Source organism: Siphateles boraxobius, unplaced genomic scaffold, assembly GCF_051911475.1.
Source record: "Siphateles boraxobius isolate OS27281-9 unplaced genomic scaffold, OSU_SipBor_1 40, whole genome shotgun sequence".
NCBI lineage: Eukaryota > Metazoa > Chordata > Actinopteri > Cypriniformes > Leuciscidae > Siphateles > Siphateles boraxobius.
This window is the reverse complement of record NW_027509031.1, coordinates 100,860-122,570: the sequence shown is the minus strand read 5'-3', so window position 1 is coordinate 122,570 and position 21,711 is coordinate 100,860. Positions and strand designations below refer to the sequence as shown.

At 38.6% G+C, this 21,711-nt stretch overlaps 2 protein-coding genes across 2 annotated transcripts in view; both read right to left on the bottom strand.

Annotated features, from left to right (window-relative positions):
• Positions 1–9,639: 9,639 nt before the first annotated feature.
• LOC143706052 (natterin-3) lies at positions 9,640–13,946 on the bottom strand. The gene is made up of 3 exons (XM_077197604.1): positions 13,932–13,946; positions 11,552–11,660; positions 9,640–10,731 (listed from the first exon to the last, which is right to left on the bottom strand). The coding sequence occupies exons 1-3, from the start codon at positions 13,944–13,946 to the stop codon at positions 9,710–9,712; spliced, it is 1,146 nt and encodes a 381-aa protein (XP_077053719.1). The 3' UTR covers positions 9,640–9,709.
• Positions 11,519–21,711, bottom strand: part of LOC143706042 (uncharacterized) — a 78,371-nt gene continuing 68,178 nt past the window's right edge. The window contains exon 2 of the transcript XR_013192927.1: positions 11,519–11,660. The gene's annotated coding sequence lies outside the window, so the exon portion shown is untranslated. The remainder of the gene's footprint in view (positions 11,661–21,711) is intronic.

The window sequence follows — 21,711 nt, the reverse complement described above, 5'->3', positions numbered from 1 at the left end:
AACACATCAGGCAGAACATCTACAGCCAGATGTGGCTGACTCCAGGTCAGTTAACCTCCTCTTAAAATCGACCAATGAGACCGGCTTATCAAGTTTCATGGATTTCTGTAACTTGTCCCATGTAGAGGGAGCAGCAAACTTAAACGCCTTTTCCCAGTTCAGTTAACCTTTGGAACAGACAGAAGGAAAAGATCCTGGGAATAAAGATTACAAGTCTCGATATTATTTACACTGATGGAAGGAGATGTGCATTCTGGCAGAAATTCTTGTCATGAAATGTACAGGAGGAGGAGGTCAGACAAGCTCAGGTCTGTGAAACCCGAGGGGGAGAAGCTGACTGTTGCTGTATGACTGTGTTACCAAATGCTGTATTATTTATATACTATGCAAATGCTTCTTGCTTATGAAAGACCTATTCTTCTAAAACCTGTTGTGTTATGTGTAATTGCACTAGAGGGCACTAGTGACTTCAAGTGAGGGAGAAGGAAAAGATGAGAAAAGAAGAAGGAGAAGAGAGTTTAGTCATGGTTGATATGAGTTCGTGAAATAGTGTAAAATAAAGAAGTTAATTCATTCTACTTACCTCGTCTCTACATTGATGTCCTAAAGTTAACTGCTTACACATTGCTGAATCAAGATACAACAATTGGCGACGATGGCGGGTCTTCCCACACCTGCTCCGTTTCTGCCATGTACTTCTGATCCACCGATACCCTTCTGCACATGGAAAAGAATCTCCGAGAACTACATGCTGGCTATTAACGCGTCAGGAGATTCCTGGACGGCGGCTCGAAGATGCGCAGTTCTCTTACATTGCTTGGGGACAGAAGGACAACGTATTTTCTACACTTTGACGAATACGGGTACGACTTATGATGATGCAATGTCCGCTTTGGAAGCGCATTTCATTCCGAAAGTCAACGTGGTTGTTGCACGTCACCAGTTCAGACAGAGAGCTCAACGCGTGGATGAAACGATTGCGCAATACACTTCAGCGTTACGAGAATTGGCAGTTGATTGTGCTTATGGTACTGTAGAGGATGAAATGATTCGGGATCAGCTCATCGAGAAAGCGTACGCTACAACGGTGCGCGAGAAACTTCTACTGGATCAGCCCGCTTTGTTGGAGGCTGCTGTAACTGTTACGAGCCAGATTGAGCATGCGTTGCACAGCGTGAATTTACTTAGAGATACTGCTCCTGTACAGGCGGTGAGATCAAAGACTTCTCATTACCAATCGACTACACAAGATAGACCTAAAACTAAACCGAGTAAGCATACGGCGTCACAGTGTGCTTGCTACAGGTGCGGCTCTAATAAGCACTTGGCAAACGCATCTGATTATCCAAGCATCTAAAGCTAAATGCAATTCATGTGGCAAAACAGGACATTTTGCGAAAGTATGCCATTCAACAACATCCGTTCGCGCAGTTCTGCCCGAAGTACAAATATGCAATATGAACTGTTAAGTATTGTGTGCAGATTTCTACTGACACAGGGCAGTCAATGGAGACCGAGTTTGATGTGGATACAGGCTCTGTAGTTTCGATTTTGCCAGAGACTTTGTACAGGCATTATTTCAGTACATCTCCACTGTCTGCGCCGAGTGTTCAATTGGTCACGTACATGAGAGGACACATTCCAGTTCTAGGGTGTCTTACAGCTAATGTGTCAATGCATGGAGTGTCTGCTACCGTTCCACTCTACGTTGTGAAAATGGATCTGCCTTATTAGGCATGGATGTGCTTTAAGCACTGAAATGTACAATTAACCATGACTGTACTGTTACTGTTTCTACTACTTCTGCTTCAGTTCACAGTGTTGCAAATACTGAGCCCGTGGGGTGTGTGAAAGGCTTCATGCACAAGGTCAAAGCTCGTGACGATGCAGTACCAGTCCAACAAAAACTCTGTCGACTTCTGTTTGTAATGCAGTCTCAGAGGAACTACAATCTCTGCTGAATCAAGGTATTATCGAGCGAATTGATGCTTCTCCCTGGGTTTCTTCAATAGTAGTCACTTCAAAGAAAGGAGGAAAAATTCGACTTTGTGTTGATCTTCGTGAACCGAACAAAGCTCTACTAGTTTACAAACACCCATTACCCCATATGGATGAGCTGTTGAGTGAGTTGAGGGGTGCAGCTGTATTTTCGACTATTGATTTAACATGCGCGTACCATCAACTACCCTTATATGCTGACAGCCGTGACTTAACTGCCTTCATTACGCATGAGGGTCTTTTCAGATTCTGTCTTGTTCCTTACGGATTAGCTTCTGCTCCTTCAGCTTTCCAGAAAATGATGGAGACAATGCTAATAGGTGTTCCAGGTGTAAGAAACTATTTGGACGAAATAATAGTTTACGCCACTTCACAGATTGAACATGACAAAACTCTTCACACTGTCATTCAGAAATTAGCAGATGCTGGTTTGACACTGAACATGCAGAAATGCACATTCAACAAGACCTCCTTCAAATTCCTGGGTCATGTGATCTCAAAAGAAGGAATCTTACCAGATACTGCTCACATCGAAGCTATAGTCGATGCTCCTACTCCACACGACTTATCTTCACTTCGTTCGTTCCTTGGATTGATCTCGTGGTAAAGTAAATTCTTCCCAAACTTTGCCACGGAGCTGGAACCATTACGTGCTCTTCTGAGAAATGCTCCTGAAACTTTGTTCGAATGGACTGCAGAAGCAGACCGATGCTTTAACAAACTGAAAGCTATACTGGTGGAGAGCCCAGTGCTTGCACTTTTTTACCCTTTTCTTCCTACGATCGTATCAACTGATGCTTCCGACTATGGTCTTGGAGGAGTACTGACACAACTCCATGCAGATGGTGTAGAACGCACTGTCGCTTTTGCTTCACGTACGCTTAGCGCGGCCGAGAGAAAATACTCTACAGTGGAAAAAGCTTTTAGCTTGCGTGTTCGCTGTAGAGAAATGGCGCCCGTACTTATGGGGTCATCACTTTACGTTACGTACTGACCACAGAGCATTAACTACTTTGCTGGCTACAATACTGCTTAGGTTAAGCAAGAGGTTTAAATAATGACTTACAGTAATGCAGAATGTTCTTGTATGCTAAGAAGTGTTACTATTACATTGCTGATGTAATAACAAAAATAGTAACACTAAGAAGTGTTGAAAAGATGAGAAAAGATGAGAAAAGAAGAAGTAGAAGAGAGTTTAGTCATGAGTTCGTGAAATACTGTAAATATTCATTCTACTTACCTCGTCTCTACATTGATGTCCTAAAGTTAACTGCTTACATATTGCTGAATCAAGATACAAAAAAACATATTTTCTGAACCTGGATAATCAATCCCATCGAATTTGCCATATTATACTTTTAAATGTAAGCATTGGGTTTCAATTAAATTGAGTAATCTAATGTATCTAATGATAAAAATGTAAATAATAATAAAAAATACAAGTTTCAAATGTTGACTTGTATGTCACCAGTAGTGTGTGATTTTTATATATATATATATATATATAAACGTATATAAAATTGTATATACTGTATAAAGTCCAGTACAAATGTTACTGCCGCTCGTCACAACGGCTGTCACCAGTTGCTAGGCGACAAAACCAGACCGTCCCATTGAACATCTCCTGGGACACAGCTAGCAACAATTTGTGACAATATATTTTGTTATTATAATTTCCAAATAACCAGTAGTGGAATGTAACGACATATATTTACTCTGGATTAAAGTATAATTTTTAAGTAGGGGAGAGCCGGGACGATTGAAACACGGGATGAAACATTGAGATTTCCTTGAAAACCACTCATGTTATGTACGTCAAATTTCGTCAGCACGTACAGCACGCAATGCCTATCAGACCCGCAAAAACATTTCTTCTTTACGTCTTGCCGTTTTTAAATTAGAGCCGGAAAGCTGTTTTTGAGTGTGGTTAGTGAAATCTTTTGTGCGGTACTTTTTTTTGACTGACGAGTTGTATTTATTGTTTCATGTGCCATTGTAATAATAATATGGCAGGTGTATTAGTACTGCATCACATATGTCTCATGAGTACTTTTATTGTCATTTTATTGTATTTTATGTTATTAAATCTGCCTGGCAATTGTTGAGCAGTCATGAACAGGGAATTGTGATTGGTTAAACATTTCAAGCTCCGCCCTGCTATGCTGGGTGTGTGTGTTTCTAAGAAAATAAGATGCATAAACTCAGTGAAATTGTTTTGTTGGTTGAAAACTGGATTATGAGTTGAAAAAAGAGAGCATATGCATCGGAAAGAGATGCAGAAGATTTGTTATTTTAATTTCTTGTTGATTTTCGGGAACGAAAGAACATTAGGATAGAGCGGGTGAAAACGCCCCCGTTAAAGGTGCTCTAAGAAAGGGGTTTTCAAACTTTTTGTGTGTGGACCACTATTTGTAATCAAGAATTTTCACGGACCACCTCATAATACACATAATAAAATATGTCTACACACAGTCCTACCAGAATTAATCCGCACCTCTGGCTTACTAGCACTAAAACTATAACTGGTCATCACATCAGTACAACAGCTTGTTAAAAATCAGTTTACTGCACACAACGGCTAACACATATTTAATTTATTTATTTACTCAAGCGCCCGAGGGCATAATCAGGTTCATTTGAACAACATGCTTATTTCCATAGCAATGGAGTATGAAATCTATACAGTAATAAGAACACTTGGATATAGTCAACATCTCAAAACCTCTGGCGATTTTAGGGGATTATTAATCTTCAGAGTTTTACAAGTCCTCAAAAAGTAGGCTTGAGTTTGTCCACTTAGCACATCCGCAAAACATTTCAGAAACACGAAATCAAGAAACTAAGTGGAAATTAAAATAATAACAGGCCTTATTCATTCCATTTATAAACATTTCGTTACCTCTGCCTCTCTTCTCTTCAGAGAACCTGTTGCTATCCACCGATCCATGTTGTGGTTCTGACGGCACTGAACTTGAACGTCACGGCTGAGCGCCACTAGCCTATTTTAGTAATCACACAATAACTTGACAATTTCATTTAAATTTTATATCAATATAGGCCTACATATTCTTTTTATTATTTTATGGGAATTTCCTGGTAAAATGTAGGTAAAAAAAATTTATTTTATATTTTAAAAGGCTCCACACACACCCCAGGCTCCACACATGCCAACACTTACAAACTTGGCTAACCCGCACCACGAAACATAACACACTGTTCCAGCCAATAACCGACAAGAAGGATTTGGGGGCGGGGTTTGGGGGGTTAGTGCGCGGATGAGGAGGAGGGGGGGGGGGTCTAGCTAGCCTCTGTTTTGTTTGACAATACTTTAAACGTCAACAGGAAGTGACATCACCCGACATCGCTTAGAGCACCTTTAAGGAAAATGTGACATTACTGTGAAACAAAACATAAACGTGACTAGAATTGCCATCCCAGTTTTGAGTGACTATGGCAGGAGTTATTCACCAAATATTAAAATTCTCAACCTTCATAATTAATTAGTATTTTGACTGAAAATATTTTTGTACAAAGGGGGCGTTTTGCCGCAGCGGTTGGTAAAGGTGGAGTAAAACGCCCCCTTTCTTACCAACCAGTTTGCTTAGTTCAACAGCAAAATTAACAGACTATAGTTTTTGATCTCTAAAAGTAAAAGGCAAGTAATGTAACAACACGTGCACACCGCCAAGCGAAATTACTGCATTGACGTCATTTTTGTCTCGGTATAAACCAAGCTTTACAGCAGCTTACTTTACTCACAGAAGTAATCTTAGACTAACCGTCCGAGATTATCTATTGCTTTATCAGTATGGTTGGATGTTTTTCAGATTACATTTTAAATTCTAGATTGAATTTTGTTACATTAATTGCGGGAGATCTAATGAAAATGTAATTGCAAGTGTCTTAAAGGTACAATATGTAAGAATTTTGTATCAAAATTTCCAAAAACCACTTGCACAGTGTTATATATTCACGTGTTTCTTAATAAACTGCACTTGGGTTCTCTACAACTTGCCTCCAGTGGATATACATTACAACAGAAATGCATTGTCATTTTGCAGATTACATTTCAAATTGAATATTGCTCCCCACATGCTTCCATAAAAGTGCTTTAGAAACCAGCAAATCACAACTATTACATACATACTGCTGCGCTACACTATAGTGCTATATTTAGTGGATTGCATCTTCACATATGACCATGACTAATTTAAAGAGTGGGGAAAATAGCTCAAAACCATCTATAAAAAATTCACGATTAACATCAAACCATTCGATCTGAACATTTATTTATTGATTTCTGTTATCTTGTGTTGCAGGTTAAGGCAAAATGGCAGGTATTATTCCCAGGCGCAAAATAGAAGGTGTTGATTTCTGTGGATTGAGCTTCTATTATTACATAATCCGCTCTGATCTCGGCTGCTATATGAGGTCAAGTAATTTCAACAAAGGGTCGGACCTCAGTATTCATGATCTGCACCCCGCCTGCCAACATGGAGAACATTACCTTGCTGATGAAAATGAGCAGTTTTACATCATTAATTATTTTTGTTTTCAATTATTTTTTTACTTTCTCTCTCTTTTCTCCCAGTTTGATGTGTGCCTGTTTTATGATGTTTTGTAAAGCACATTGGTCAGTCTCTATGTCAAATGTTTATTTATATAGCACCATTTATACAGCAGTTATATAAAATGATTAAATATAAACTGTCACAGGGTAAGCCTGTGACTAGACATGGACTGAACACGCACATGCACACGCACATTGCGCACATACACTGGCGTCATGTTAACACAGCCTGTTTGTCTGCACTGACAATTATGTACATGGACTTGTGTAGCATTTTATGATATTGTGTGTTTTAAGCCTGGTATGTTGTGGTGTATTATGTCCTGTATGTTGGTATTACCTGGTTTGCGTGAGTTGGGTGGGGAATCGGTGGCTGTAACGTCAGCGCATGTGATGGCGTAATAGAATTGTTGTCTTGTACAGAATTAAATCACCCCACCACTATTAGTTGGTTTATATGGTTTATTACGTACAACGTTAAAAATTATACAAATATACTTACCACATTTGACGAGTCATTTGCCAAACCTGTTCAGTTAAACATCCGGTTTATTTATACATGGTGTTCGCGCCATCTTGGTAGCGCGTCCGTGTGTGTGACGTCATCGGGGGTTACATCCATCACAGAGCCATAGAGAGAAAGAGTTGTGACACTCCCATAGACCTCCGTTGTAAAAAATGGCGGCGCTTTTAACCGCCTACTTCCAGGATTTGAAGATCTGATTAGTTCCGAACACAGTCATTTGGGAGATGGACTCTTACATTGCAGTGTGTCGAGTTGTTTCAGAGGCAAGTTGCTGAAATATCGACCTCTTTTGAATTGTCAACTGTCTATATTGTATCAGAGGCCCTTTGCGATGCTTATACTGGTCTTCATTTGTACATGCACAGCGTAATTATTTATATTTTATGTTGGCTATTTCAACCAATTTTCAAGCTGTGTTCGTCAGCTGTGACGGTAAGAGTTCGGTAATGAATCGCTACCACCTTTATAGCAACTTTTATTTAATTGAATTTTTGGGATATACTAACTTTTCATTATTTTGTTTTGAGTGGTGAATGCTGCACGTCGAGTTGTTCCAGAGGTAACGTTAGTTACCTAATCTGTTATAGTTTTGATAAAATGGGTATGGCTTAATGTTAAAATGATATTCTTAGTCGTAACTTGATCATGTTTCACGTTGTGGTCCTGGGGGTGGCCACTTTCATCAGAAGGAGTGAGCTAGCTTCTAAGCGAATTCTGAACGGACCGCCACGACAGGCCTCTTTGCGTGATCACTAAGGTAGGCTAATGGCTGAATCAGAATTTATAAGCAAAATCATGGGAATCAATAGCCTAATACTGCCCAGTTGTGCTAAAATAAATATCATGAGACGTCCATCATCACATTAATGATATGGAAAAGTTAAGTTAGAGCCGCTAAAGCCAGTGCTACTACCCATGTGAATATGAACACTAAGCTTTTCCCTCCAAAAATATAGCCTAAAACTTATCTAAGTAATATACGGTATTTCGTTGTCACCCTGCCTCTCCAAATGCAAAACTGACATTAATATAATGCAATAACAGCTTAAAAAGTACTTGGGTGTGTGTTTTATTTTATATTTACCGTTCAATAATGCAATCGACAGCGTATGTTTTGGAACTATTGGGGCTTACATGAACCACGCGACAGCCATAGCGGCGACATCAAAGTTTGCAGTTAAATTGGTAGAGCCAACGTCAAAGTCTCACGAGGAGGTCGCAAGCTAACTCTACCTTACATGAAAATCGTACACCAGTTATACTGTTTCCAAGGGCATACATTACATAAACATTCGCTTCTGATTGGCTCAGAGGACATAAAGTCTAAACAATTACACATAGATAGAAGGGTACGTTGACATCAATCAAGATAGCTGTCATCCAAGTCACGAAGATCCAGTAATGACCTCGGAGGGCCCGTCGAAAAGCGTCATGAGACCTGCAACATACTGATAAAACCTTCCATCCTCAGAGAGAAGAAATAACAATTACTTTACTTCTTGAGAGATATATGTATAAAGAAGTAAAACAAATCATAGAATCGTACAGAAGTTGACCCCTGTCCGTTAATAGGGTCAGCAGAGAAACATGATCATATGATGAGGGTTTTCTTTAAGTTTAACACACTCATTAATATACATACGGACAAAAAGCCTGTGTTTAATGTTCTCGCTCAGGGCCACAGAAGATTAGTCACAGACATCAGGAGACATTCATGAAAGATAGGCATTCAACCAACATTCAGGAAAGATGTGCATTCAACAAAAGTATGAATAAAAAACTATATGTGAATCACTTATTGCGTACAGGAATGATTATATAACTTGATTAGTGCTTATTATAGGAATAATGTAATCATAAAAAAGGATATACATATAGTTGAATTGAAGTGGCAAGGGATTCTGACCCCAACCCTTCATTTGTTTGTTTTATTATTTATGGGTGTATTTATGCTGTGATGTGTATCTGCAGATATGAGATGTTGTTGTATCTATTATTGTTATTATTATTTATATATGTGATTTATGTGAAATGCATTTACCTTTCAAGTGGTACGTCACGGGTGGAGGGAGGAGTCAGGCCTAAATGGCTCCAGAAATTTAGTACTAGAGGGAAATGCTGGTTGTGTCATGTGATTGCATGTACTGGTCAGATTCTGTCTTGTAGATGTAGTTTATTTGACCATGTGTTTGGGGCTGTTTATGTTTTGTTGCATTTAAGTTTTTGTGTTTTCCCACAATTATTGGGTGACTGTCATCGTGTGGCAAATGAAAAGCATTCTTGAACCAGACCAACGGCTTCCTCTGTCACTTGGGCCTCCAACCGCTACTGCTATCATAACATAAACGAATAAACTGTTTTAACTCTTAAATGCATTCCTCTGGTCTTTATCGACCCAGGACGTCAAGCACAATCCTCCCCCTCAAACTTTTATAATTATTTTTCTGAGACGACAACAAAAAAACAATGTTTGCATGTTAAAATTCTATTTAATTAATTCTTGAAATAATTTGAAAGCAAGCAATTTTTTTTACATTTTTTGTTAAATTTTGTTATGAACACACACATTGCAACATGGCATTTATTTTTCCAGAAGTTGCACAGGTTTCAGCATTTCAGCATTTCGGCCCATCTTTCACGGGTGTGCAGAGATTCACAGATGTTTCAATGTCTGACTCGTGATGATCGTAGATGCCGGTAATGGAGGTTGTGCGTTTTTCACCATCCTTGTACCGTCGGGTGAGTTGACCAGAGAACGGGACTTCAGTAATAAAGGTTTTGCTTTTAATCTCAATCACACATGATTGGTTGGGTGGAATCTCTATCTCCATGCTCACTGAGTGCAGGACCTTACTAAGGTTAGATGTCGTATCAGATTTCAAGTTACTCTGGTCATATTTAAAATTAAGTTTTCCACCTATGTCAACTATTTTTGGAATCTTACCAGTGACGGATAGCTCTATCACTCTTCCAACCGTATGTGTGCGGCTCTTTAGGAAAGCTCTTGATTTGTCATTGCCTTGATCCAACTTCACCACATGTTTGGCTTTATCACAGTTCCTGTTGTGAGCTGTGAAACGTTTTAGCACTTCTACCCTCTCTGAGCTTTTCCCTTCTTTGTTTTCAGGATTATCGATTTGTAAATGCTGTTCTATTATGTCATTGTTTAGGGAGAGAACTTCAGTTTGCATGTTGTTTGGCTTTTTGAGAAAGTCTTTTGTCTTCAGAACGAGACCTTGTTCTCCATCAACAATGTAGAATTTGTTACAAATCATAACTGGATTAAATGGAATCTGGCCACTCTCTATTTCTTCCCATGTTTTCCACTCAAAAAGTTCAAAGTCGTCTTTATTCACTAGAAATGTACGCACCGCCTTATTAGCATCTTTGCTCAATATTTTTTCGATATTTAAATTCACCTCATCACATTTCCCAGTTACAAGAATGTAATAATTATCTTTGTCAACAGTACCTATAACTGCACCTTCAGGTGGCTCGCTTGATGCAACAAACTCCAAGTAATTCTTTTCGTCAAGAATGCTCTGCTCCTTATTTTTCTCAGCTGAAAACTTGCTGAAAAATGATTTTATTGCGCTTATTCCACGAGGATGAAGGTGATGATGGTGGTTAGAAGAGTCTGCAAGACAAATCCAAAAGAAATACACAATTCAAAGACTGATAACTTATGTGTGAAGCTATACTTATTTAAAATTATTGTAAATAACAAATGAGGGTCTTTCGCACCGGAGGAACCGTTTCATCGTTGCTAGAACCGTCGGCGGGCGTTCGCGGAGTTAGCAGTGTTCGCACCGCAGGAACGAGGAACGATTTTAGTTCTAGAATCTCCTTTAGAGGAGCTAATGTCCTCCTCCAGAGTCGGCTAGACCCGCGCTATAGATCTGCAGTGACGCTAGTGTTCGCTGATCAGCCGAACGCTCGTGAAACACCGGCACACGCCATTATTAAAGGCCGTGTAACACACAGATTATAGCGGATATATTTACTCCAGAAACTAACTCTACGAACATGTGAAACAGTGACAGAAGCTCTAACCCTTTACACTGAGGAGAAACCCAACGCAGCTTTGAGGAGCCCGAGAGGAACATGAGTGTGTGTTTCTGCTCAGCGACACTGACATCGACACACGCCATACGCTAATAACTTTATTACTGTCCACTTCTGTGTGTAACAGTTCTAGCTAATAACGTATTGGACAGGACGGTTAGATGGTGAACTAGTGAACAGGAGAATGCGAGCGCTGTGTGTTCAGGCGTTCTCTTCAGAGTTCCTGCCGGCGCTGCGAACGCAACCAGGAACACGTTCCTAAGGGAACCGCTAGTTCTCGGGGAACAAGACGAGATCCTGGAGCTATCCGGTGCGAAAGCCCCTATGGATTATAGTTTAGGAGTTAAAACTACTGCAGAATGTTGAAGCACAAGAACTGAAGATGAACACACCATTGTTGGAGAGATCCTCTGAATTCCCCCCCGCACCCAGTATGAAGATGTGTAGCAGAGCGAAGATGAAGAGCACGCTGAAACCCATCATCAGCTTCAGTCTCAGTATCTGTGGAATATCAGCAACAGTCACGAAAAGATGAGACTGCTGTACATTAACATTGCTATTAATTCTTTGTTCGCCACTGTTTTTTAAAATTTTATTTTTATGTTTCCAGCCACCGCCAGCATGTTTTATTTTGAGTTTCACGGCCCCCAGAATATTTTATTCTATGAATATCTGAACATGCAATATATCAAAAGAAAGAAGAGAGCCTCTGCTTTTAAACAAAAATAATCATTTATATCACAAATTCGAAGAAACAAGACACCTTATTTGAAGTCACATGTGAAATATTTTACAATGTCTCACCTGTGAACGATCACCTGTAAATGTGGAGTTGCTGAGAGTAAAGCTCTTCAGTTTTCTGACCCCCGTCTAGTGCACTCGTATATATCACAGCCTGGATGCAAATACAGTCGTGCACATTATCATACGTGCTCTGCATATACAGTTATTTTCATCAGTCAATACTGAAGCCTTATATTGGCAAAACTCTTCTCTCATTCAGAGACACAGAAGTGAATCAACCTGTGAATCATTTTTCATTGCTTTCACACAAAATGCATTCAATAAGCACACTTTTATCATAAATACTTCACCATCTGCAAAACACTACATATTTGCAGCACATTTTTCAAATGCTAACGCACTTTAAAAACTGATAAAAGCACATTCAAATCAGAATGATGGCAAACTCTGTGCATTTCTGCAGGAATGATATTGAAATATAACATCTTAGAAGAATATTTACAATGCAATTAAATAACAATTTTTACAAACACAACTACTGTAAATGAATTATAGTTGAAAGCCAAACTTTTTCTGTAACACTTTATAACCCCTAACCTATAACACTGCATGCTATTAATCATTAGTTAAGCATTAGTAAACAGTTAATTGAACATTTATAAAGCACTAATTGACATTAATAAGCAGTATACAAATACAGCTAAATGCTATATTCTTTTAATTGTATTTTCATACTTTATTAATGATCAGTTTATCATTTCTAAATTAAGTATTGCATTATTTACAAACCGGTTATTTAGGAGTTGTCAGTGTTAGTGTGTTAGTAAATGCTTTATTAACATATATTTCAACTGTAATTCAGGGTTAATTAAGTTAGTTATGAAGCATTAGTAGTGGTGAGTTAACTGTTTTGTGAGCTCATCTAAAGTGAGGACTAGTTATGCCTTGTAAAGCTTTTATAAAGGAGATTTAAAGACTCAGTTATCTTCTAAACAGAAAAAGGAAACAAACACGACACTGTGATACAGAACATAGAAATATTTATTTCACGATGCAAAAAATAACTCTACAATGATACACTTAACATAAAATGGAAAATAAATCTGCAATGTTATAGAAAATAAAAATTCCTGTACATCTCCAGAAAGCATAACAGTGCAGTAAAATGAAACCTGGCTTTTTGTTAGTTTTGTTGCTTATTTTGTTGACATATTCATTTTGTTGCTTATTTTTTTATTATATTAAAAGTATATTAATCATTTACTCACACATTCTAAGTGATCTTATGAACAGATAACTCCTAAATAACTGGTTTATAAATAATGCAATACTTCATTTAGAAATGATACATTTATCATTAATAAAGTATGAAAATACAATTATTAAACATTATATATATGCTTATAAATCAAGAATAAAGCATTATAGCTGTATAAACTGCTTATTAATGTCTATTAATGCTTTATAAATGATGAATTAACTATTTACTAATGCTTAACTAATGATAAATAGCATGCAGTTATTATAAAGTGTTGCCCATTTCCTAAACTCTTAACAGCAACACTCGTATCGCATTAACTATTGAGCCAAATATATGTGTGTGTGTGACGTCACAGCAGGGAGATGTTCATATTAGGGATGAACCGATACCACTTTTCCAGAACGAGACCGATACTTACATTTTTAGTGCTTGTCAATACCAATACCTGTATTTTCACTGCATTTTCATTTTTAGAAAAAAATATGGTGAAAACAAACCAAAACAATATGAATCAAATTATTTGGCTTAGCAGTTTTTAAATTGTATTGTATTGTATTGTTAAATTGTATTGTAGGATCACTGTCATATTTTATCTTTAATTGCACAGTGAATATTTAGAGCTCAACTTTTCTACTGGCCTGGTTGTGTCAGGAACCCATCAGAGTCAACATCCCTGACCACACAACGATCACTCTCCCCAGAGTTCTAGTCACCTGCACCTGTTCACAATCAGCAAGCCTCATCAGCCAGCTCATAAAAACACTCACTGTGAGATCAGTCATTGTCAAGCCTCCAACAGGAACAGACGATTATTCAGTGTCTCCTGAAGTCTCTGATGCATCAATATCCTGCCAAGTAACGTATACTCACCTGTGAAACACTAACCTCTGTATCCTTGTTCCGCTGTCTCCAGAAATCCTGCTTGAGTCCATGTTTCCTGAGATCCTGAATTCACCTGAGTTTCCTGTATTCACGCCAAGTTTGCTTGCTCGCGACTGCATCTGAAAGAGAAAGGACAAGTATTAATGAACTGTAACTGCTTGACATCAACTAACCTGAAGAGGACATGCTCACCTGTTGTCTGCCCCGCACTGAGTGATCTTCACCGAATCTGCACCTGAACTCTGAATACTCACCTTGCACTTTTGTCACATTGAATAAAGCTGTGTTTGGATTCACTTACCTCTGTCTCCGTGCCTGTATCCTGACAGGTTGGGCCAGTGGTTCACATTTTTAGTTACCAGAAACAATAACTTTGTCATAGAATTATTTTAAATAATAGAAATGTTAAATGCCCGACATACTTAAAAAGAATTCAGGTCTTCTCTTCCTTTCAGAAAAAGCACATTTATTTTTATTTGCCCGAAAACTGCCCGACCCGTGTCCAAGGCACTCTCAAAGTTGTGGACCCGAACCCACTCGGGTCTCGGATCGGACCTCAGGTTTCTGTGAGCGTGAAGAGCTCGACTGCACATGTCCAACACACTGTTACACACGCGTTTCTTTCTCAACTCTTCACGTTCACTCAAGGCATAACCTACTATGCTTCACTATAATTGCCTAAACGGGCATTTTGACAGAATATTATGTGAATACAAGTCCGTTCATCGCAAGAAGACATGAAAGAGAACTCGATTTAATAGGATATTCACGCGCTGTCTGAAAATAACAAATGAGCATGAAATATATATGAGACATGAATGAATCATGTAACGGTTCATGTTTTTATTCACACATTCAATTTAGTTTTAATCCAAATGATGAAGTGAACGAACAGAGCAATGCAACAGAAGTGTACTCTCTCTCTTCACCGCTGTGCACTCAATCCACTCAATCCATATTTCATTTGTTTAATATTCTGTTTAATTAGATTAATTTACTTCAGACATCCTTCTCTGATATATTCTCTATGTTTGCTCTGCTGTCATTGTTTCTTCGTTTGGACACGAACACTACACACACTGCATGGTGTCGGGGACTTTAATGAGTACGAGTACGAGTACAAGCACAGAATCGGACCGATACCGGTATCAGTGCGTCCCTTGTTCATATAGTTTATAATAAACAATAAAGGCATCAATGAGGCAAAGTTTTTACATTAGAGGTTTGGAATTCAATAGATTTATTTATTACTTATTAATCTTTGTAAGCCCACATCTAAACCAAATATAGCAGGATTATTTCACATGAGGAACTATAAGATCTTTAAGATGTGTTTAGAGTCTTATGATTCAGGAATATGTTTTGTAGCACAACAGCCGATTAATGGAAACATGTTCAAATCCTCTTTCACACACAGTTCATTCCAGTGTAGAAATAAAGATGTTTTATCTCTCAGTCTCTCAGTCATAAATGTTCTCACTAAACATGCAAAGGGGTGAATTTGAATTCCTACAATTGCACTGCGGATTATATCACTGTAATATCCGTTATCTACGGGTGGAATATTTAACAACTTGTCATTAACTTACCTAGATGAGTTATATAGATGTTTAATATTCTCCTTGTACTGTTATCATAAGTGTGTTAAAACAAACTGGTGTAACTGTCATTAGGAGCTGATAAAGTATCTGTCAGTTTGATGGACCGTTGAAAGAACTGAAATAAAGAGGAACAGACTCGCACATCTCTCCTTCTGTCGTGAGTCAGTGTGACGGAACTCGATCGAGTAAAGCCGGCGCATCAGTTTAATGAGTAATGGAGTCTTGTATATTTGAGTTCACTAAACTTGCTGCTCATGTCGACTGTATTAAATGCTAAACTGACTTAACTTGGTGTGTGCTTTAGGATATTAATGACTGATTCTGTCAATCATTAAATTAACTTCATTGTCTACAGAAATACACTACAAACTCCATGTTTAATGTGTATGTTATGTTTTAGTTAAGTTTTTATTCTGTTTGCTCTGTTCCTGTTTTCTTTAGTTCCCTAATTCAAGCGTCTTCAACCGGGTCCACAAATTAGTGTTTAAACACAATTTTTTTTTTTTAATTTCATTAAAAAACCTCACAATGTCAAATTAAAATATAAGCACCCTGAAACCAGAGAGCCCGGCTCATTCTGGAGACATCTTTATTAATAAAAAACAATAATGTGACTATATATGTGGTGTATATGTGTCTATATATATATATGCCACAATTCCATTTTATTTTTCGTCTAAATCTTGCTTTTTGTCTTTTCTACCTTGTGTTTTATTAGTTAATAGAAATTTAGCATCAAACTGATGGAATTAATTGATAATAGAACAATTTAATTACAACAAAACATTGGATTTTTTGGTGACTTTATTTTGATGATCCCCTTTAGAGATGCTGATGACTGTAAGAGTATAGTTGAGTATTATAGGATTATAGAGGATTAGTAGAATAAGTTGACGCACACACACACACACACACACACACAGATTTGCAAAGGTACTTATAATCAGTAATATCTGTTGCATCAGAATAAAGTGTTATAGATTCTTCTTCACAGCAGCTCTTCTTCTGATGGAGTTAAAGGCAGGGTAGGTAGAAATCCCCAAAAATACTTTTTTTCCAAATTTGTTTAAACTGTCTTTATATATCAATGCATAATTAAAATGTAAGTACTCTGGAAAATAAATTATAAAAATCGAGTGTCTGTAGTCCTCTCAGGACTGTTTTAAACACAGCTCATTATTCCATTAACTCCCACCCCCTCCCTTCTCGGCTCCTTCCAAAGCCAAATATCACTGAAGCATAGGCCTACTCAACTGTCAGGTTAAGTCGAAAAGATACGTTTTAGTTAAAAGAAACTTTACTTATTTCACTAATTGATAGGCGGGCAACCGTTCAATTTATGTAACTGCATTTAACGTTACTGCTGGCTGTTAGTAGCTAACGTTAATGGCTATTTTTTTACGTCTGTTTTAAACTTCCCACGTGGACTTGCTTGCATAGTCTACAGATGTGGTAGCATCAGTTAAATATTGTGGTCTTAGATGATAAGAAAGTAGTTTTGAACATGATTGATTGTCGTTTTTGCGGCAGAACATGGCAAACATTGAGGGGTTATGTGTTGCACTGTAGGATTCATAGAAACGAACCACGCTGTGTTTTTAAGTGTGCGAGCACTGATTGCAGGCAGACATTTTGCACATATGCAGCATTTAAGGGTCACTTCTATCGAAAGCACAATGTGCCAGCGCCGTCTGTTAGTGCTAACACTGGCACAGCCATTGTATCAAATTTTATTTGCGCCATGTCGCTGTGTTCGGACCGATTTCAGACCGCGCAGGAACTTCTTGTACACTTAAAAAGACATTTAGTGGAGGGAAGATCTGTGACATGTCCAGTGGCCGGTTGTCAAAGCACATTTACTTTGAAGTCATCATTTACTGCTCACTTGTCTAGGAAACATCCACAATGTTCAGTGAATAACATAAATGTTATTTACACAGAAATCGCACCCCAGTGCTCTGCCACTGCTTGTGAAGAGGTGTCCCAGACTGTAGATGGTGCAACAGAAGAAGGTACTGAATTGCCACCGAATTTCGATGAAACATTTCTTAGGAATGTTTGCTTGTTCTATCTAAAACTGCAAGGGCAGCTCCTACTTCCAGCTTCAACAATACAGATAATTGTTGAAGAGATGCAAAATGTACATGAATTAGGCCTTGATTACACTTTGAGCAAATTACACTCACTCTTGAAAGATGAGTTAAATCTAACTGATGATGTGATGGGGAAAGTCTGTGATTGTATTAAGGATTCTGATCTGTTCTCTTCATCTCACAAAGGCCCACTGAGAACAACCTATGCAAGAGCTCAGACATTCAAACGCAAGTTTAAATATGTATAGCCCAAAGTAGTTAGATTAGGATATGATGAAAATATGAGACAAAGGATTGCTTATTACATACCTGTGAAGCAAACATTGATTAGCTTACTAGAATCAGAATTTTGGAAGAATTCAGTGTTGCAACAATCAAATGAAACAGATGCATGCGTTCTTAGTGACATTTGTGACGGTCAAGCCTTCAAGTCCAACCAGTTCTTCATTGCAAACCCAGGAGGGCTGCAACTTATTTTATACCAAGACGCATTTGAAGTAGTCAATCCTCTCGGCCTCAGCAAAAAAGACACACAAAGTTCTCACTGTTTATCTTTCTGTGGCAAATTTCCCTGTTCATGTGCGGTCTAACACGGATCATATGTCCCTAGTCTTGCTGTGTGGAGAGAATGACCTAAAACAATTTGGATGTGCTAAAGTTTTTGCTGACATGTCATTACATGTCAGCAAAAACTTTAGCACATCCAAATTGTTTTAGGATCTGAAAGATTTTGAAGAAAATGGAGTCACTGCAGGTGGGGAAACAGTCCAAGGGGCTTTGTACTGTATTGCAGGGGATAATTTAGGGTCACACGGCATTGGTGGGTTTACTGAAAACTTTAGTCATTCTCGTTATTTTTGCAGGTACTGTGAGGTCACCAGAGACGAATTTCAGAAAGAACCCAATCTTTGCGGACAGCAACGAACCGCTGATACCTACAACGCTGCTGTCCCCTCTCTGTCTGAGGAGAGCAGAGAAGTCAAAGGAATAAAACTGAGGTCAGTTTTCAATGATTCTGATGCTTTCACGAAGCCATGCTCTGTCAAATCTGGTGCACTCAAACTCTCTGGTCAAGCTGTCCAGAACTGGCATTTTTTGAGGTTGCTACCTGTTCTAATTGGCGACAAGGTGCAAAATGCAGATGATGCCGTGTGGCAGTTGACTCTCCTGCTCAAAGATATTGTCGATATGGTTTGTGCGCAAAAGATTTCATTGTCACAGGTAGCTTATCTTGACATCATAATCCAAGAGTATCTGGATTCAAGAAAGTGTTTGTTTCCTGAGAGTACTCTAAAACCAAAACACCATTACATGAGACATTATCCCTCACTAATTCTGAAATTTGGCCCGTTATCAGATTATGGACGATGCGTTTCGAAAGTAAACACAGCTATTTCAAGAGATGTGCCAGACATTTGAAAAACTTTAAGAACATTTGCCTAACTTTTTCTGAAAGGCATCAGATGTTTCAGGCATATGTCTCGGCAGCACCAGGATGCAGTGTGCTTCTGCAAATTAAAAATGGTTGTGCTTTTATTCCCAACCTTTACAGTGACACACTAAATCATGCTGTTAGTGAATTTGGATTTTCAGAAAATGATACCATTGTCTCCACAGAAATTCAGTACAAAGGTACATCATACAAGAAGGGTGATTTCCTAGTCTTGAATAATGATGAGTCCATGGAATTTGGGGAGCTTGTCATCATTTTAGTTAAGGATAATGCCACTGTGTATTTTCTTATGGACGCACACAAATCTGACCATCTTCCCAAATACCACCTGTACTCTGTGACACCACAAAGTACAGGAATGCAGTGTGTTAACATTAATGACTTGGTAGATTTTTATCCATTAACATCATACATCATTGATGGACACAGAGTCATTCCACTGAAACACAGCGTTTTGTCAAAGTGATCTTGGCAATGTTTGAATAGTTAAAAATATTAAAAGTTATAGTTGGCCAGAAATGGTGAATGGAATGATAATTTACGCCTTAAGTGGTTCTTTATTTGTTTATCTCGACTGACTGTAGTTTTTAACCTATTTCATATTGGAATTAGAGTTTTCTAATATAAATAAAATATGTACAGTGTTCCTGAGTAAATCTATCAGCTAATTTTGTAATATTTCCTTTTATGTCTTAAATGCAATTTGTAGAGATGACCGAACCATTTCTACGTTCGGCCATCACGGAGGTCTTGCCTGACCTTCCAGAAGTATCGAAGGACATCTTGGTAGAAACTCTTCAATCCCTGGGGATAGAGACCCATGATGACTTTCAGTTTATTAAGGAAGAGGATTTGTTGTCAGCCTTGAGGCCCATACAAGCCCGGAAGCTGGTTGCTGCATGGAGTCTAAAATGTGAGTTCAGCATTGCTTTTCATGATGTGACCAGTTATCAACATGGCTATATAAGTTCAGTCAAAATATAAAAACATCCATATTATGTCTCTGTTTTGTGTATGTGTATTTTTAAAGGCCAGTGCCAGGAAAGTGGTTCTTTAAGCCTTGCTACCTCACCAGGACCATCCACATCTCTGTCGCCAATTTCAACGTCGTCGTCCAGTTGCTGTCAGAGCCCAGGTCGCTCTTTTCCAGACTCATTCCAGATTCCATGGGGAGAGTTGCCCGAGGCTTTGACGCAGGCTTTGGAGAGAGGTAGACGTCCAGGTCCAAATTTGAGGAAGGAGATGGTTAGAATTGTGGTCCGTGAAATGATGAAAGTAACACCGTCCATAAGTAAAATGAACGCTACTGATGTGGCCAAAACAATGGTGGCAAAATATCCCAAATCACTTCAAGATGTCATAGAGGGTGACATAATAGGCACTGGGTACCATTCCCTAGTGAAACAAATTCAAAACAGAGTTGTAAATGTGAAACGGCCTTCAACACCAAAAATAACAAAAAGAAAGAATTGTCACGATTCTGACACTGACGAAATACCCCCTGAAAAACGGGCAAAAATTCAAGACACTTATGGGTGCATCCATTGGCATGTGAAGTTTTTGCCCCTTGGAGAAACAGCCGAAAGCCAGCAGCAGAAAAAAGAGAAGCTTAAAAGTCTGTTTAGACAAAGTGATCAAAGTCCAGTTTCTTTGAAATTGCTGATGAAGTCGACGTTCTATACCCAACGCCAAGAGGTCAACAAAGGGAAAGATGTAAAGTACCTCCTTGAAAACTGGCCATATTGGTTTAATGAGACTGGCATGACGGTACACTTCAACGAGCTCACAGGAGTAGATCTGAAGGAGACCTTCCTGAAGAATGTGGAACAGAAGGGGGAAAGGCTCTTGCACTTCATGAAAACTGTTGCTGTGAACAAAACCAAAAGATTCTATCAAGCTGCGATGAAGCTACAACTGCTGAGGGGAGAACACACAGGTTCCTCTGAAGATCTCACAGAGATGGTGCTGCTTCTGCTGGCTTATTTTGATGAGAAAGAAGATGTGATGTTCCATTATGTGGAGGACACTTGTCTGGCTGGGGAAGTGAACATGGACCGAGTTCCCTTGACTCCCACGATTGTTGTGTGTGGTAAGTTAACCTCACTCACTCAGCTGCGTTTAAGATGAACGGCAGAGACATAGACGGGTGTATGAACATGATGAATTCTGGGATAGAAATAATGTAAATCTGTCTCAGATTTCTTCATTTCTATCCCACAATTCATCATGTTCATGCAGCTATCTGTCTCAGCCATTCATCTCAAACACTCACTCACTCACTAGTGACAGACATGTTAAATGTTAACATTGTTGTTTGATTCTGTTTGTTTTTTTGTAGGACAGTCCTGCTATTCCTCCAGAAGGATGATGCTGAGTGTAGATCAAGTCATCGTGAACGAGAACATCTCTTCCTTCATCACGTCCTTGTGCATGATGTTTGCCAGCTACTATTGCTTTAACATCCATTATCCAGCTACGCTTGCATCGACCCTGGAATTTCTACAGAGGTAAGGTTTTT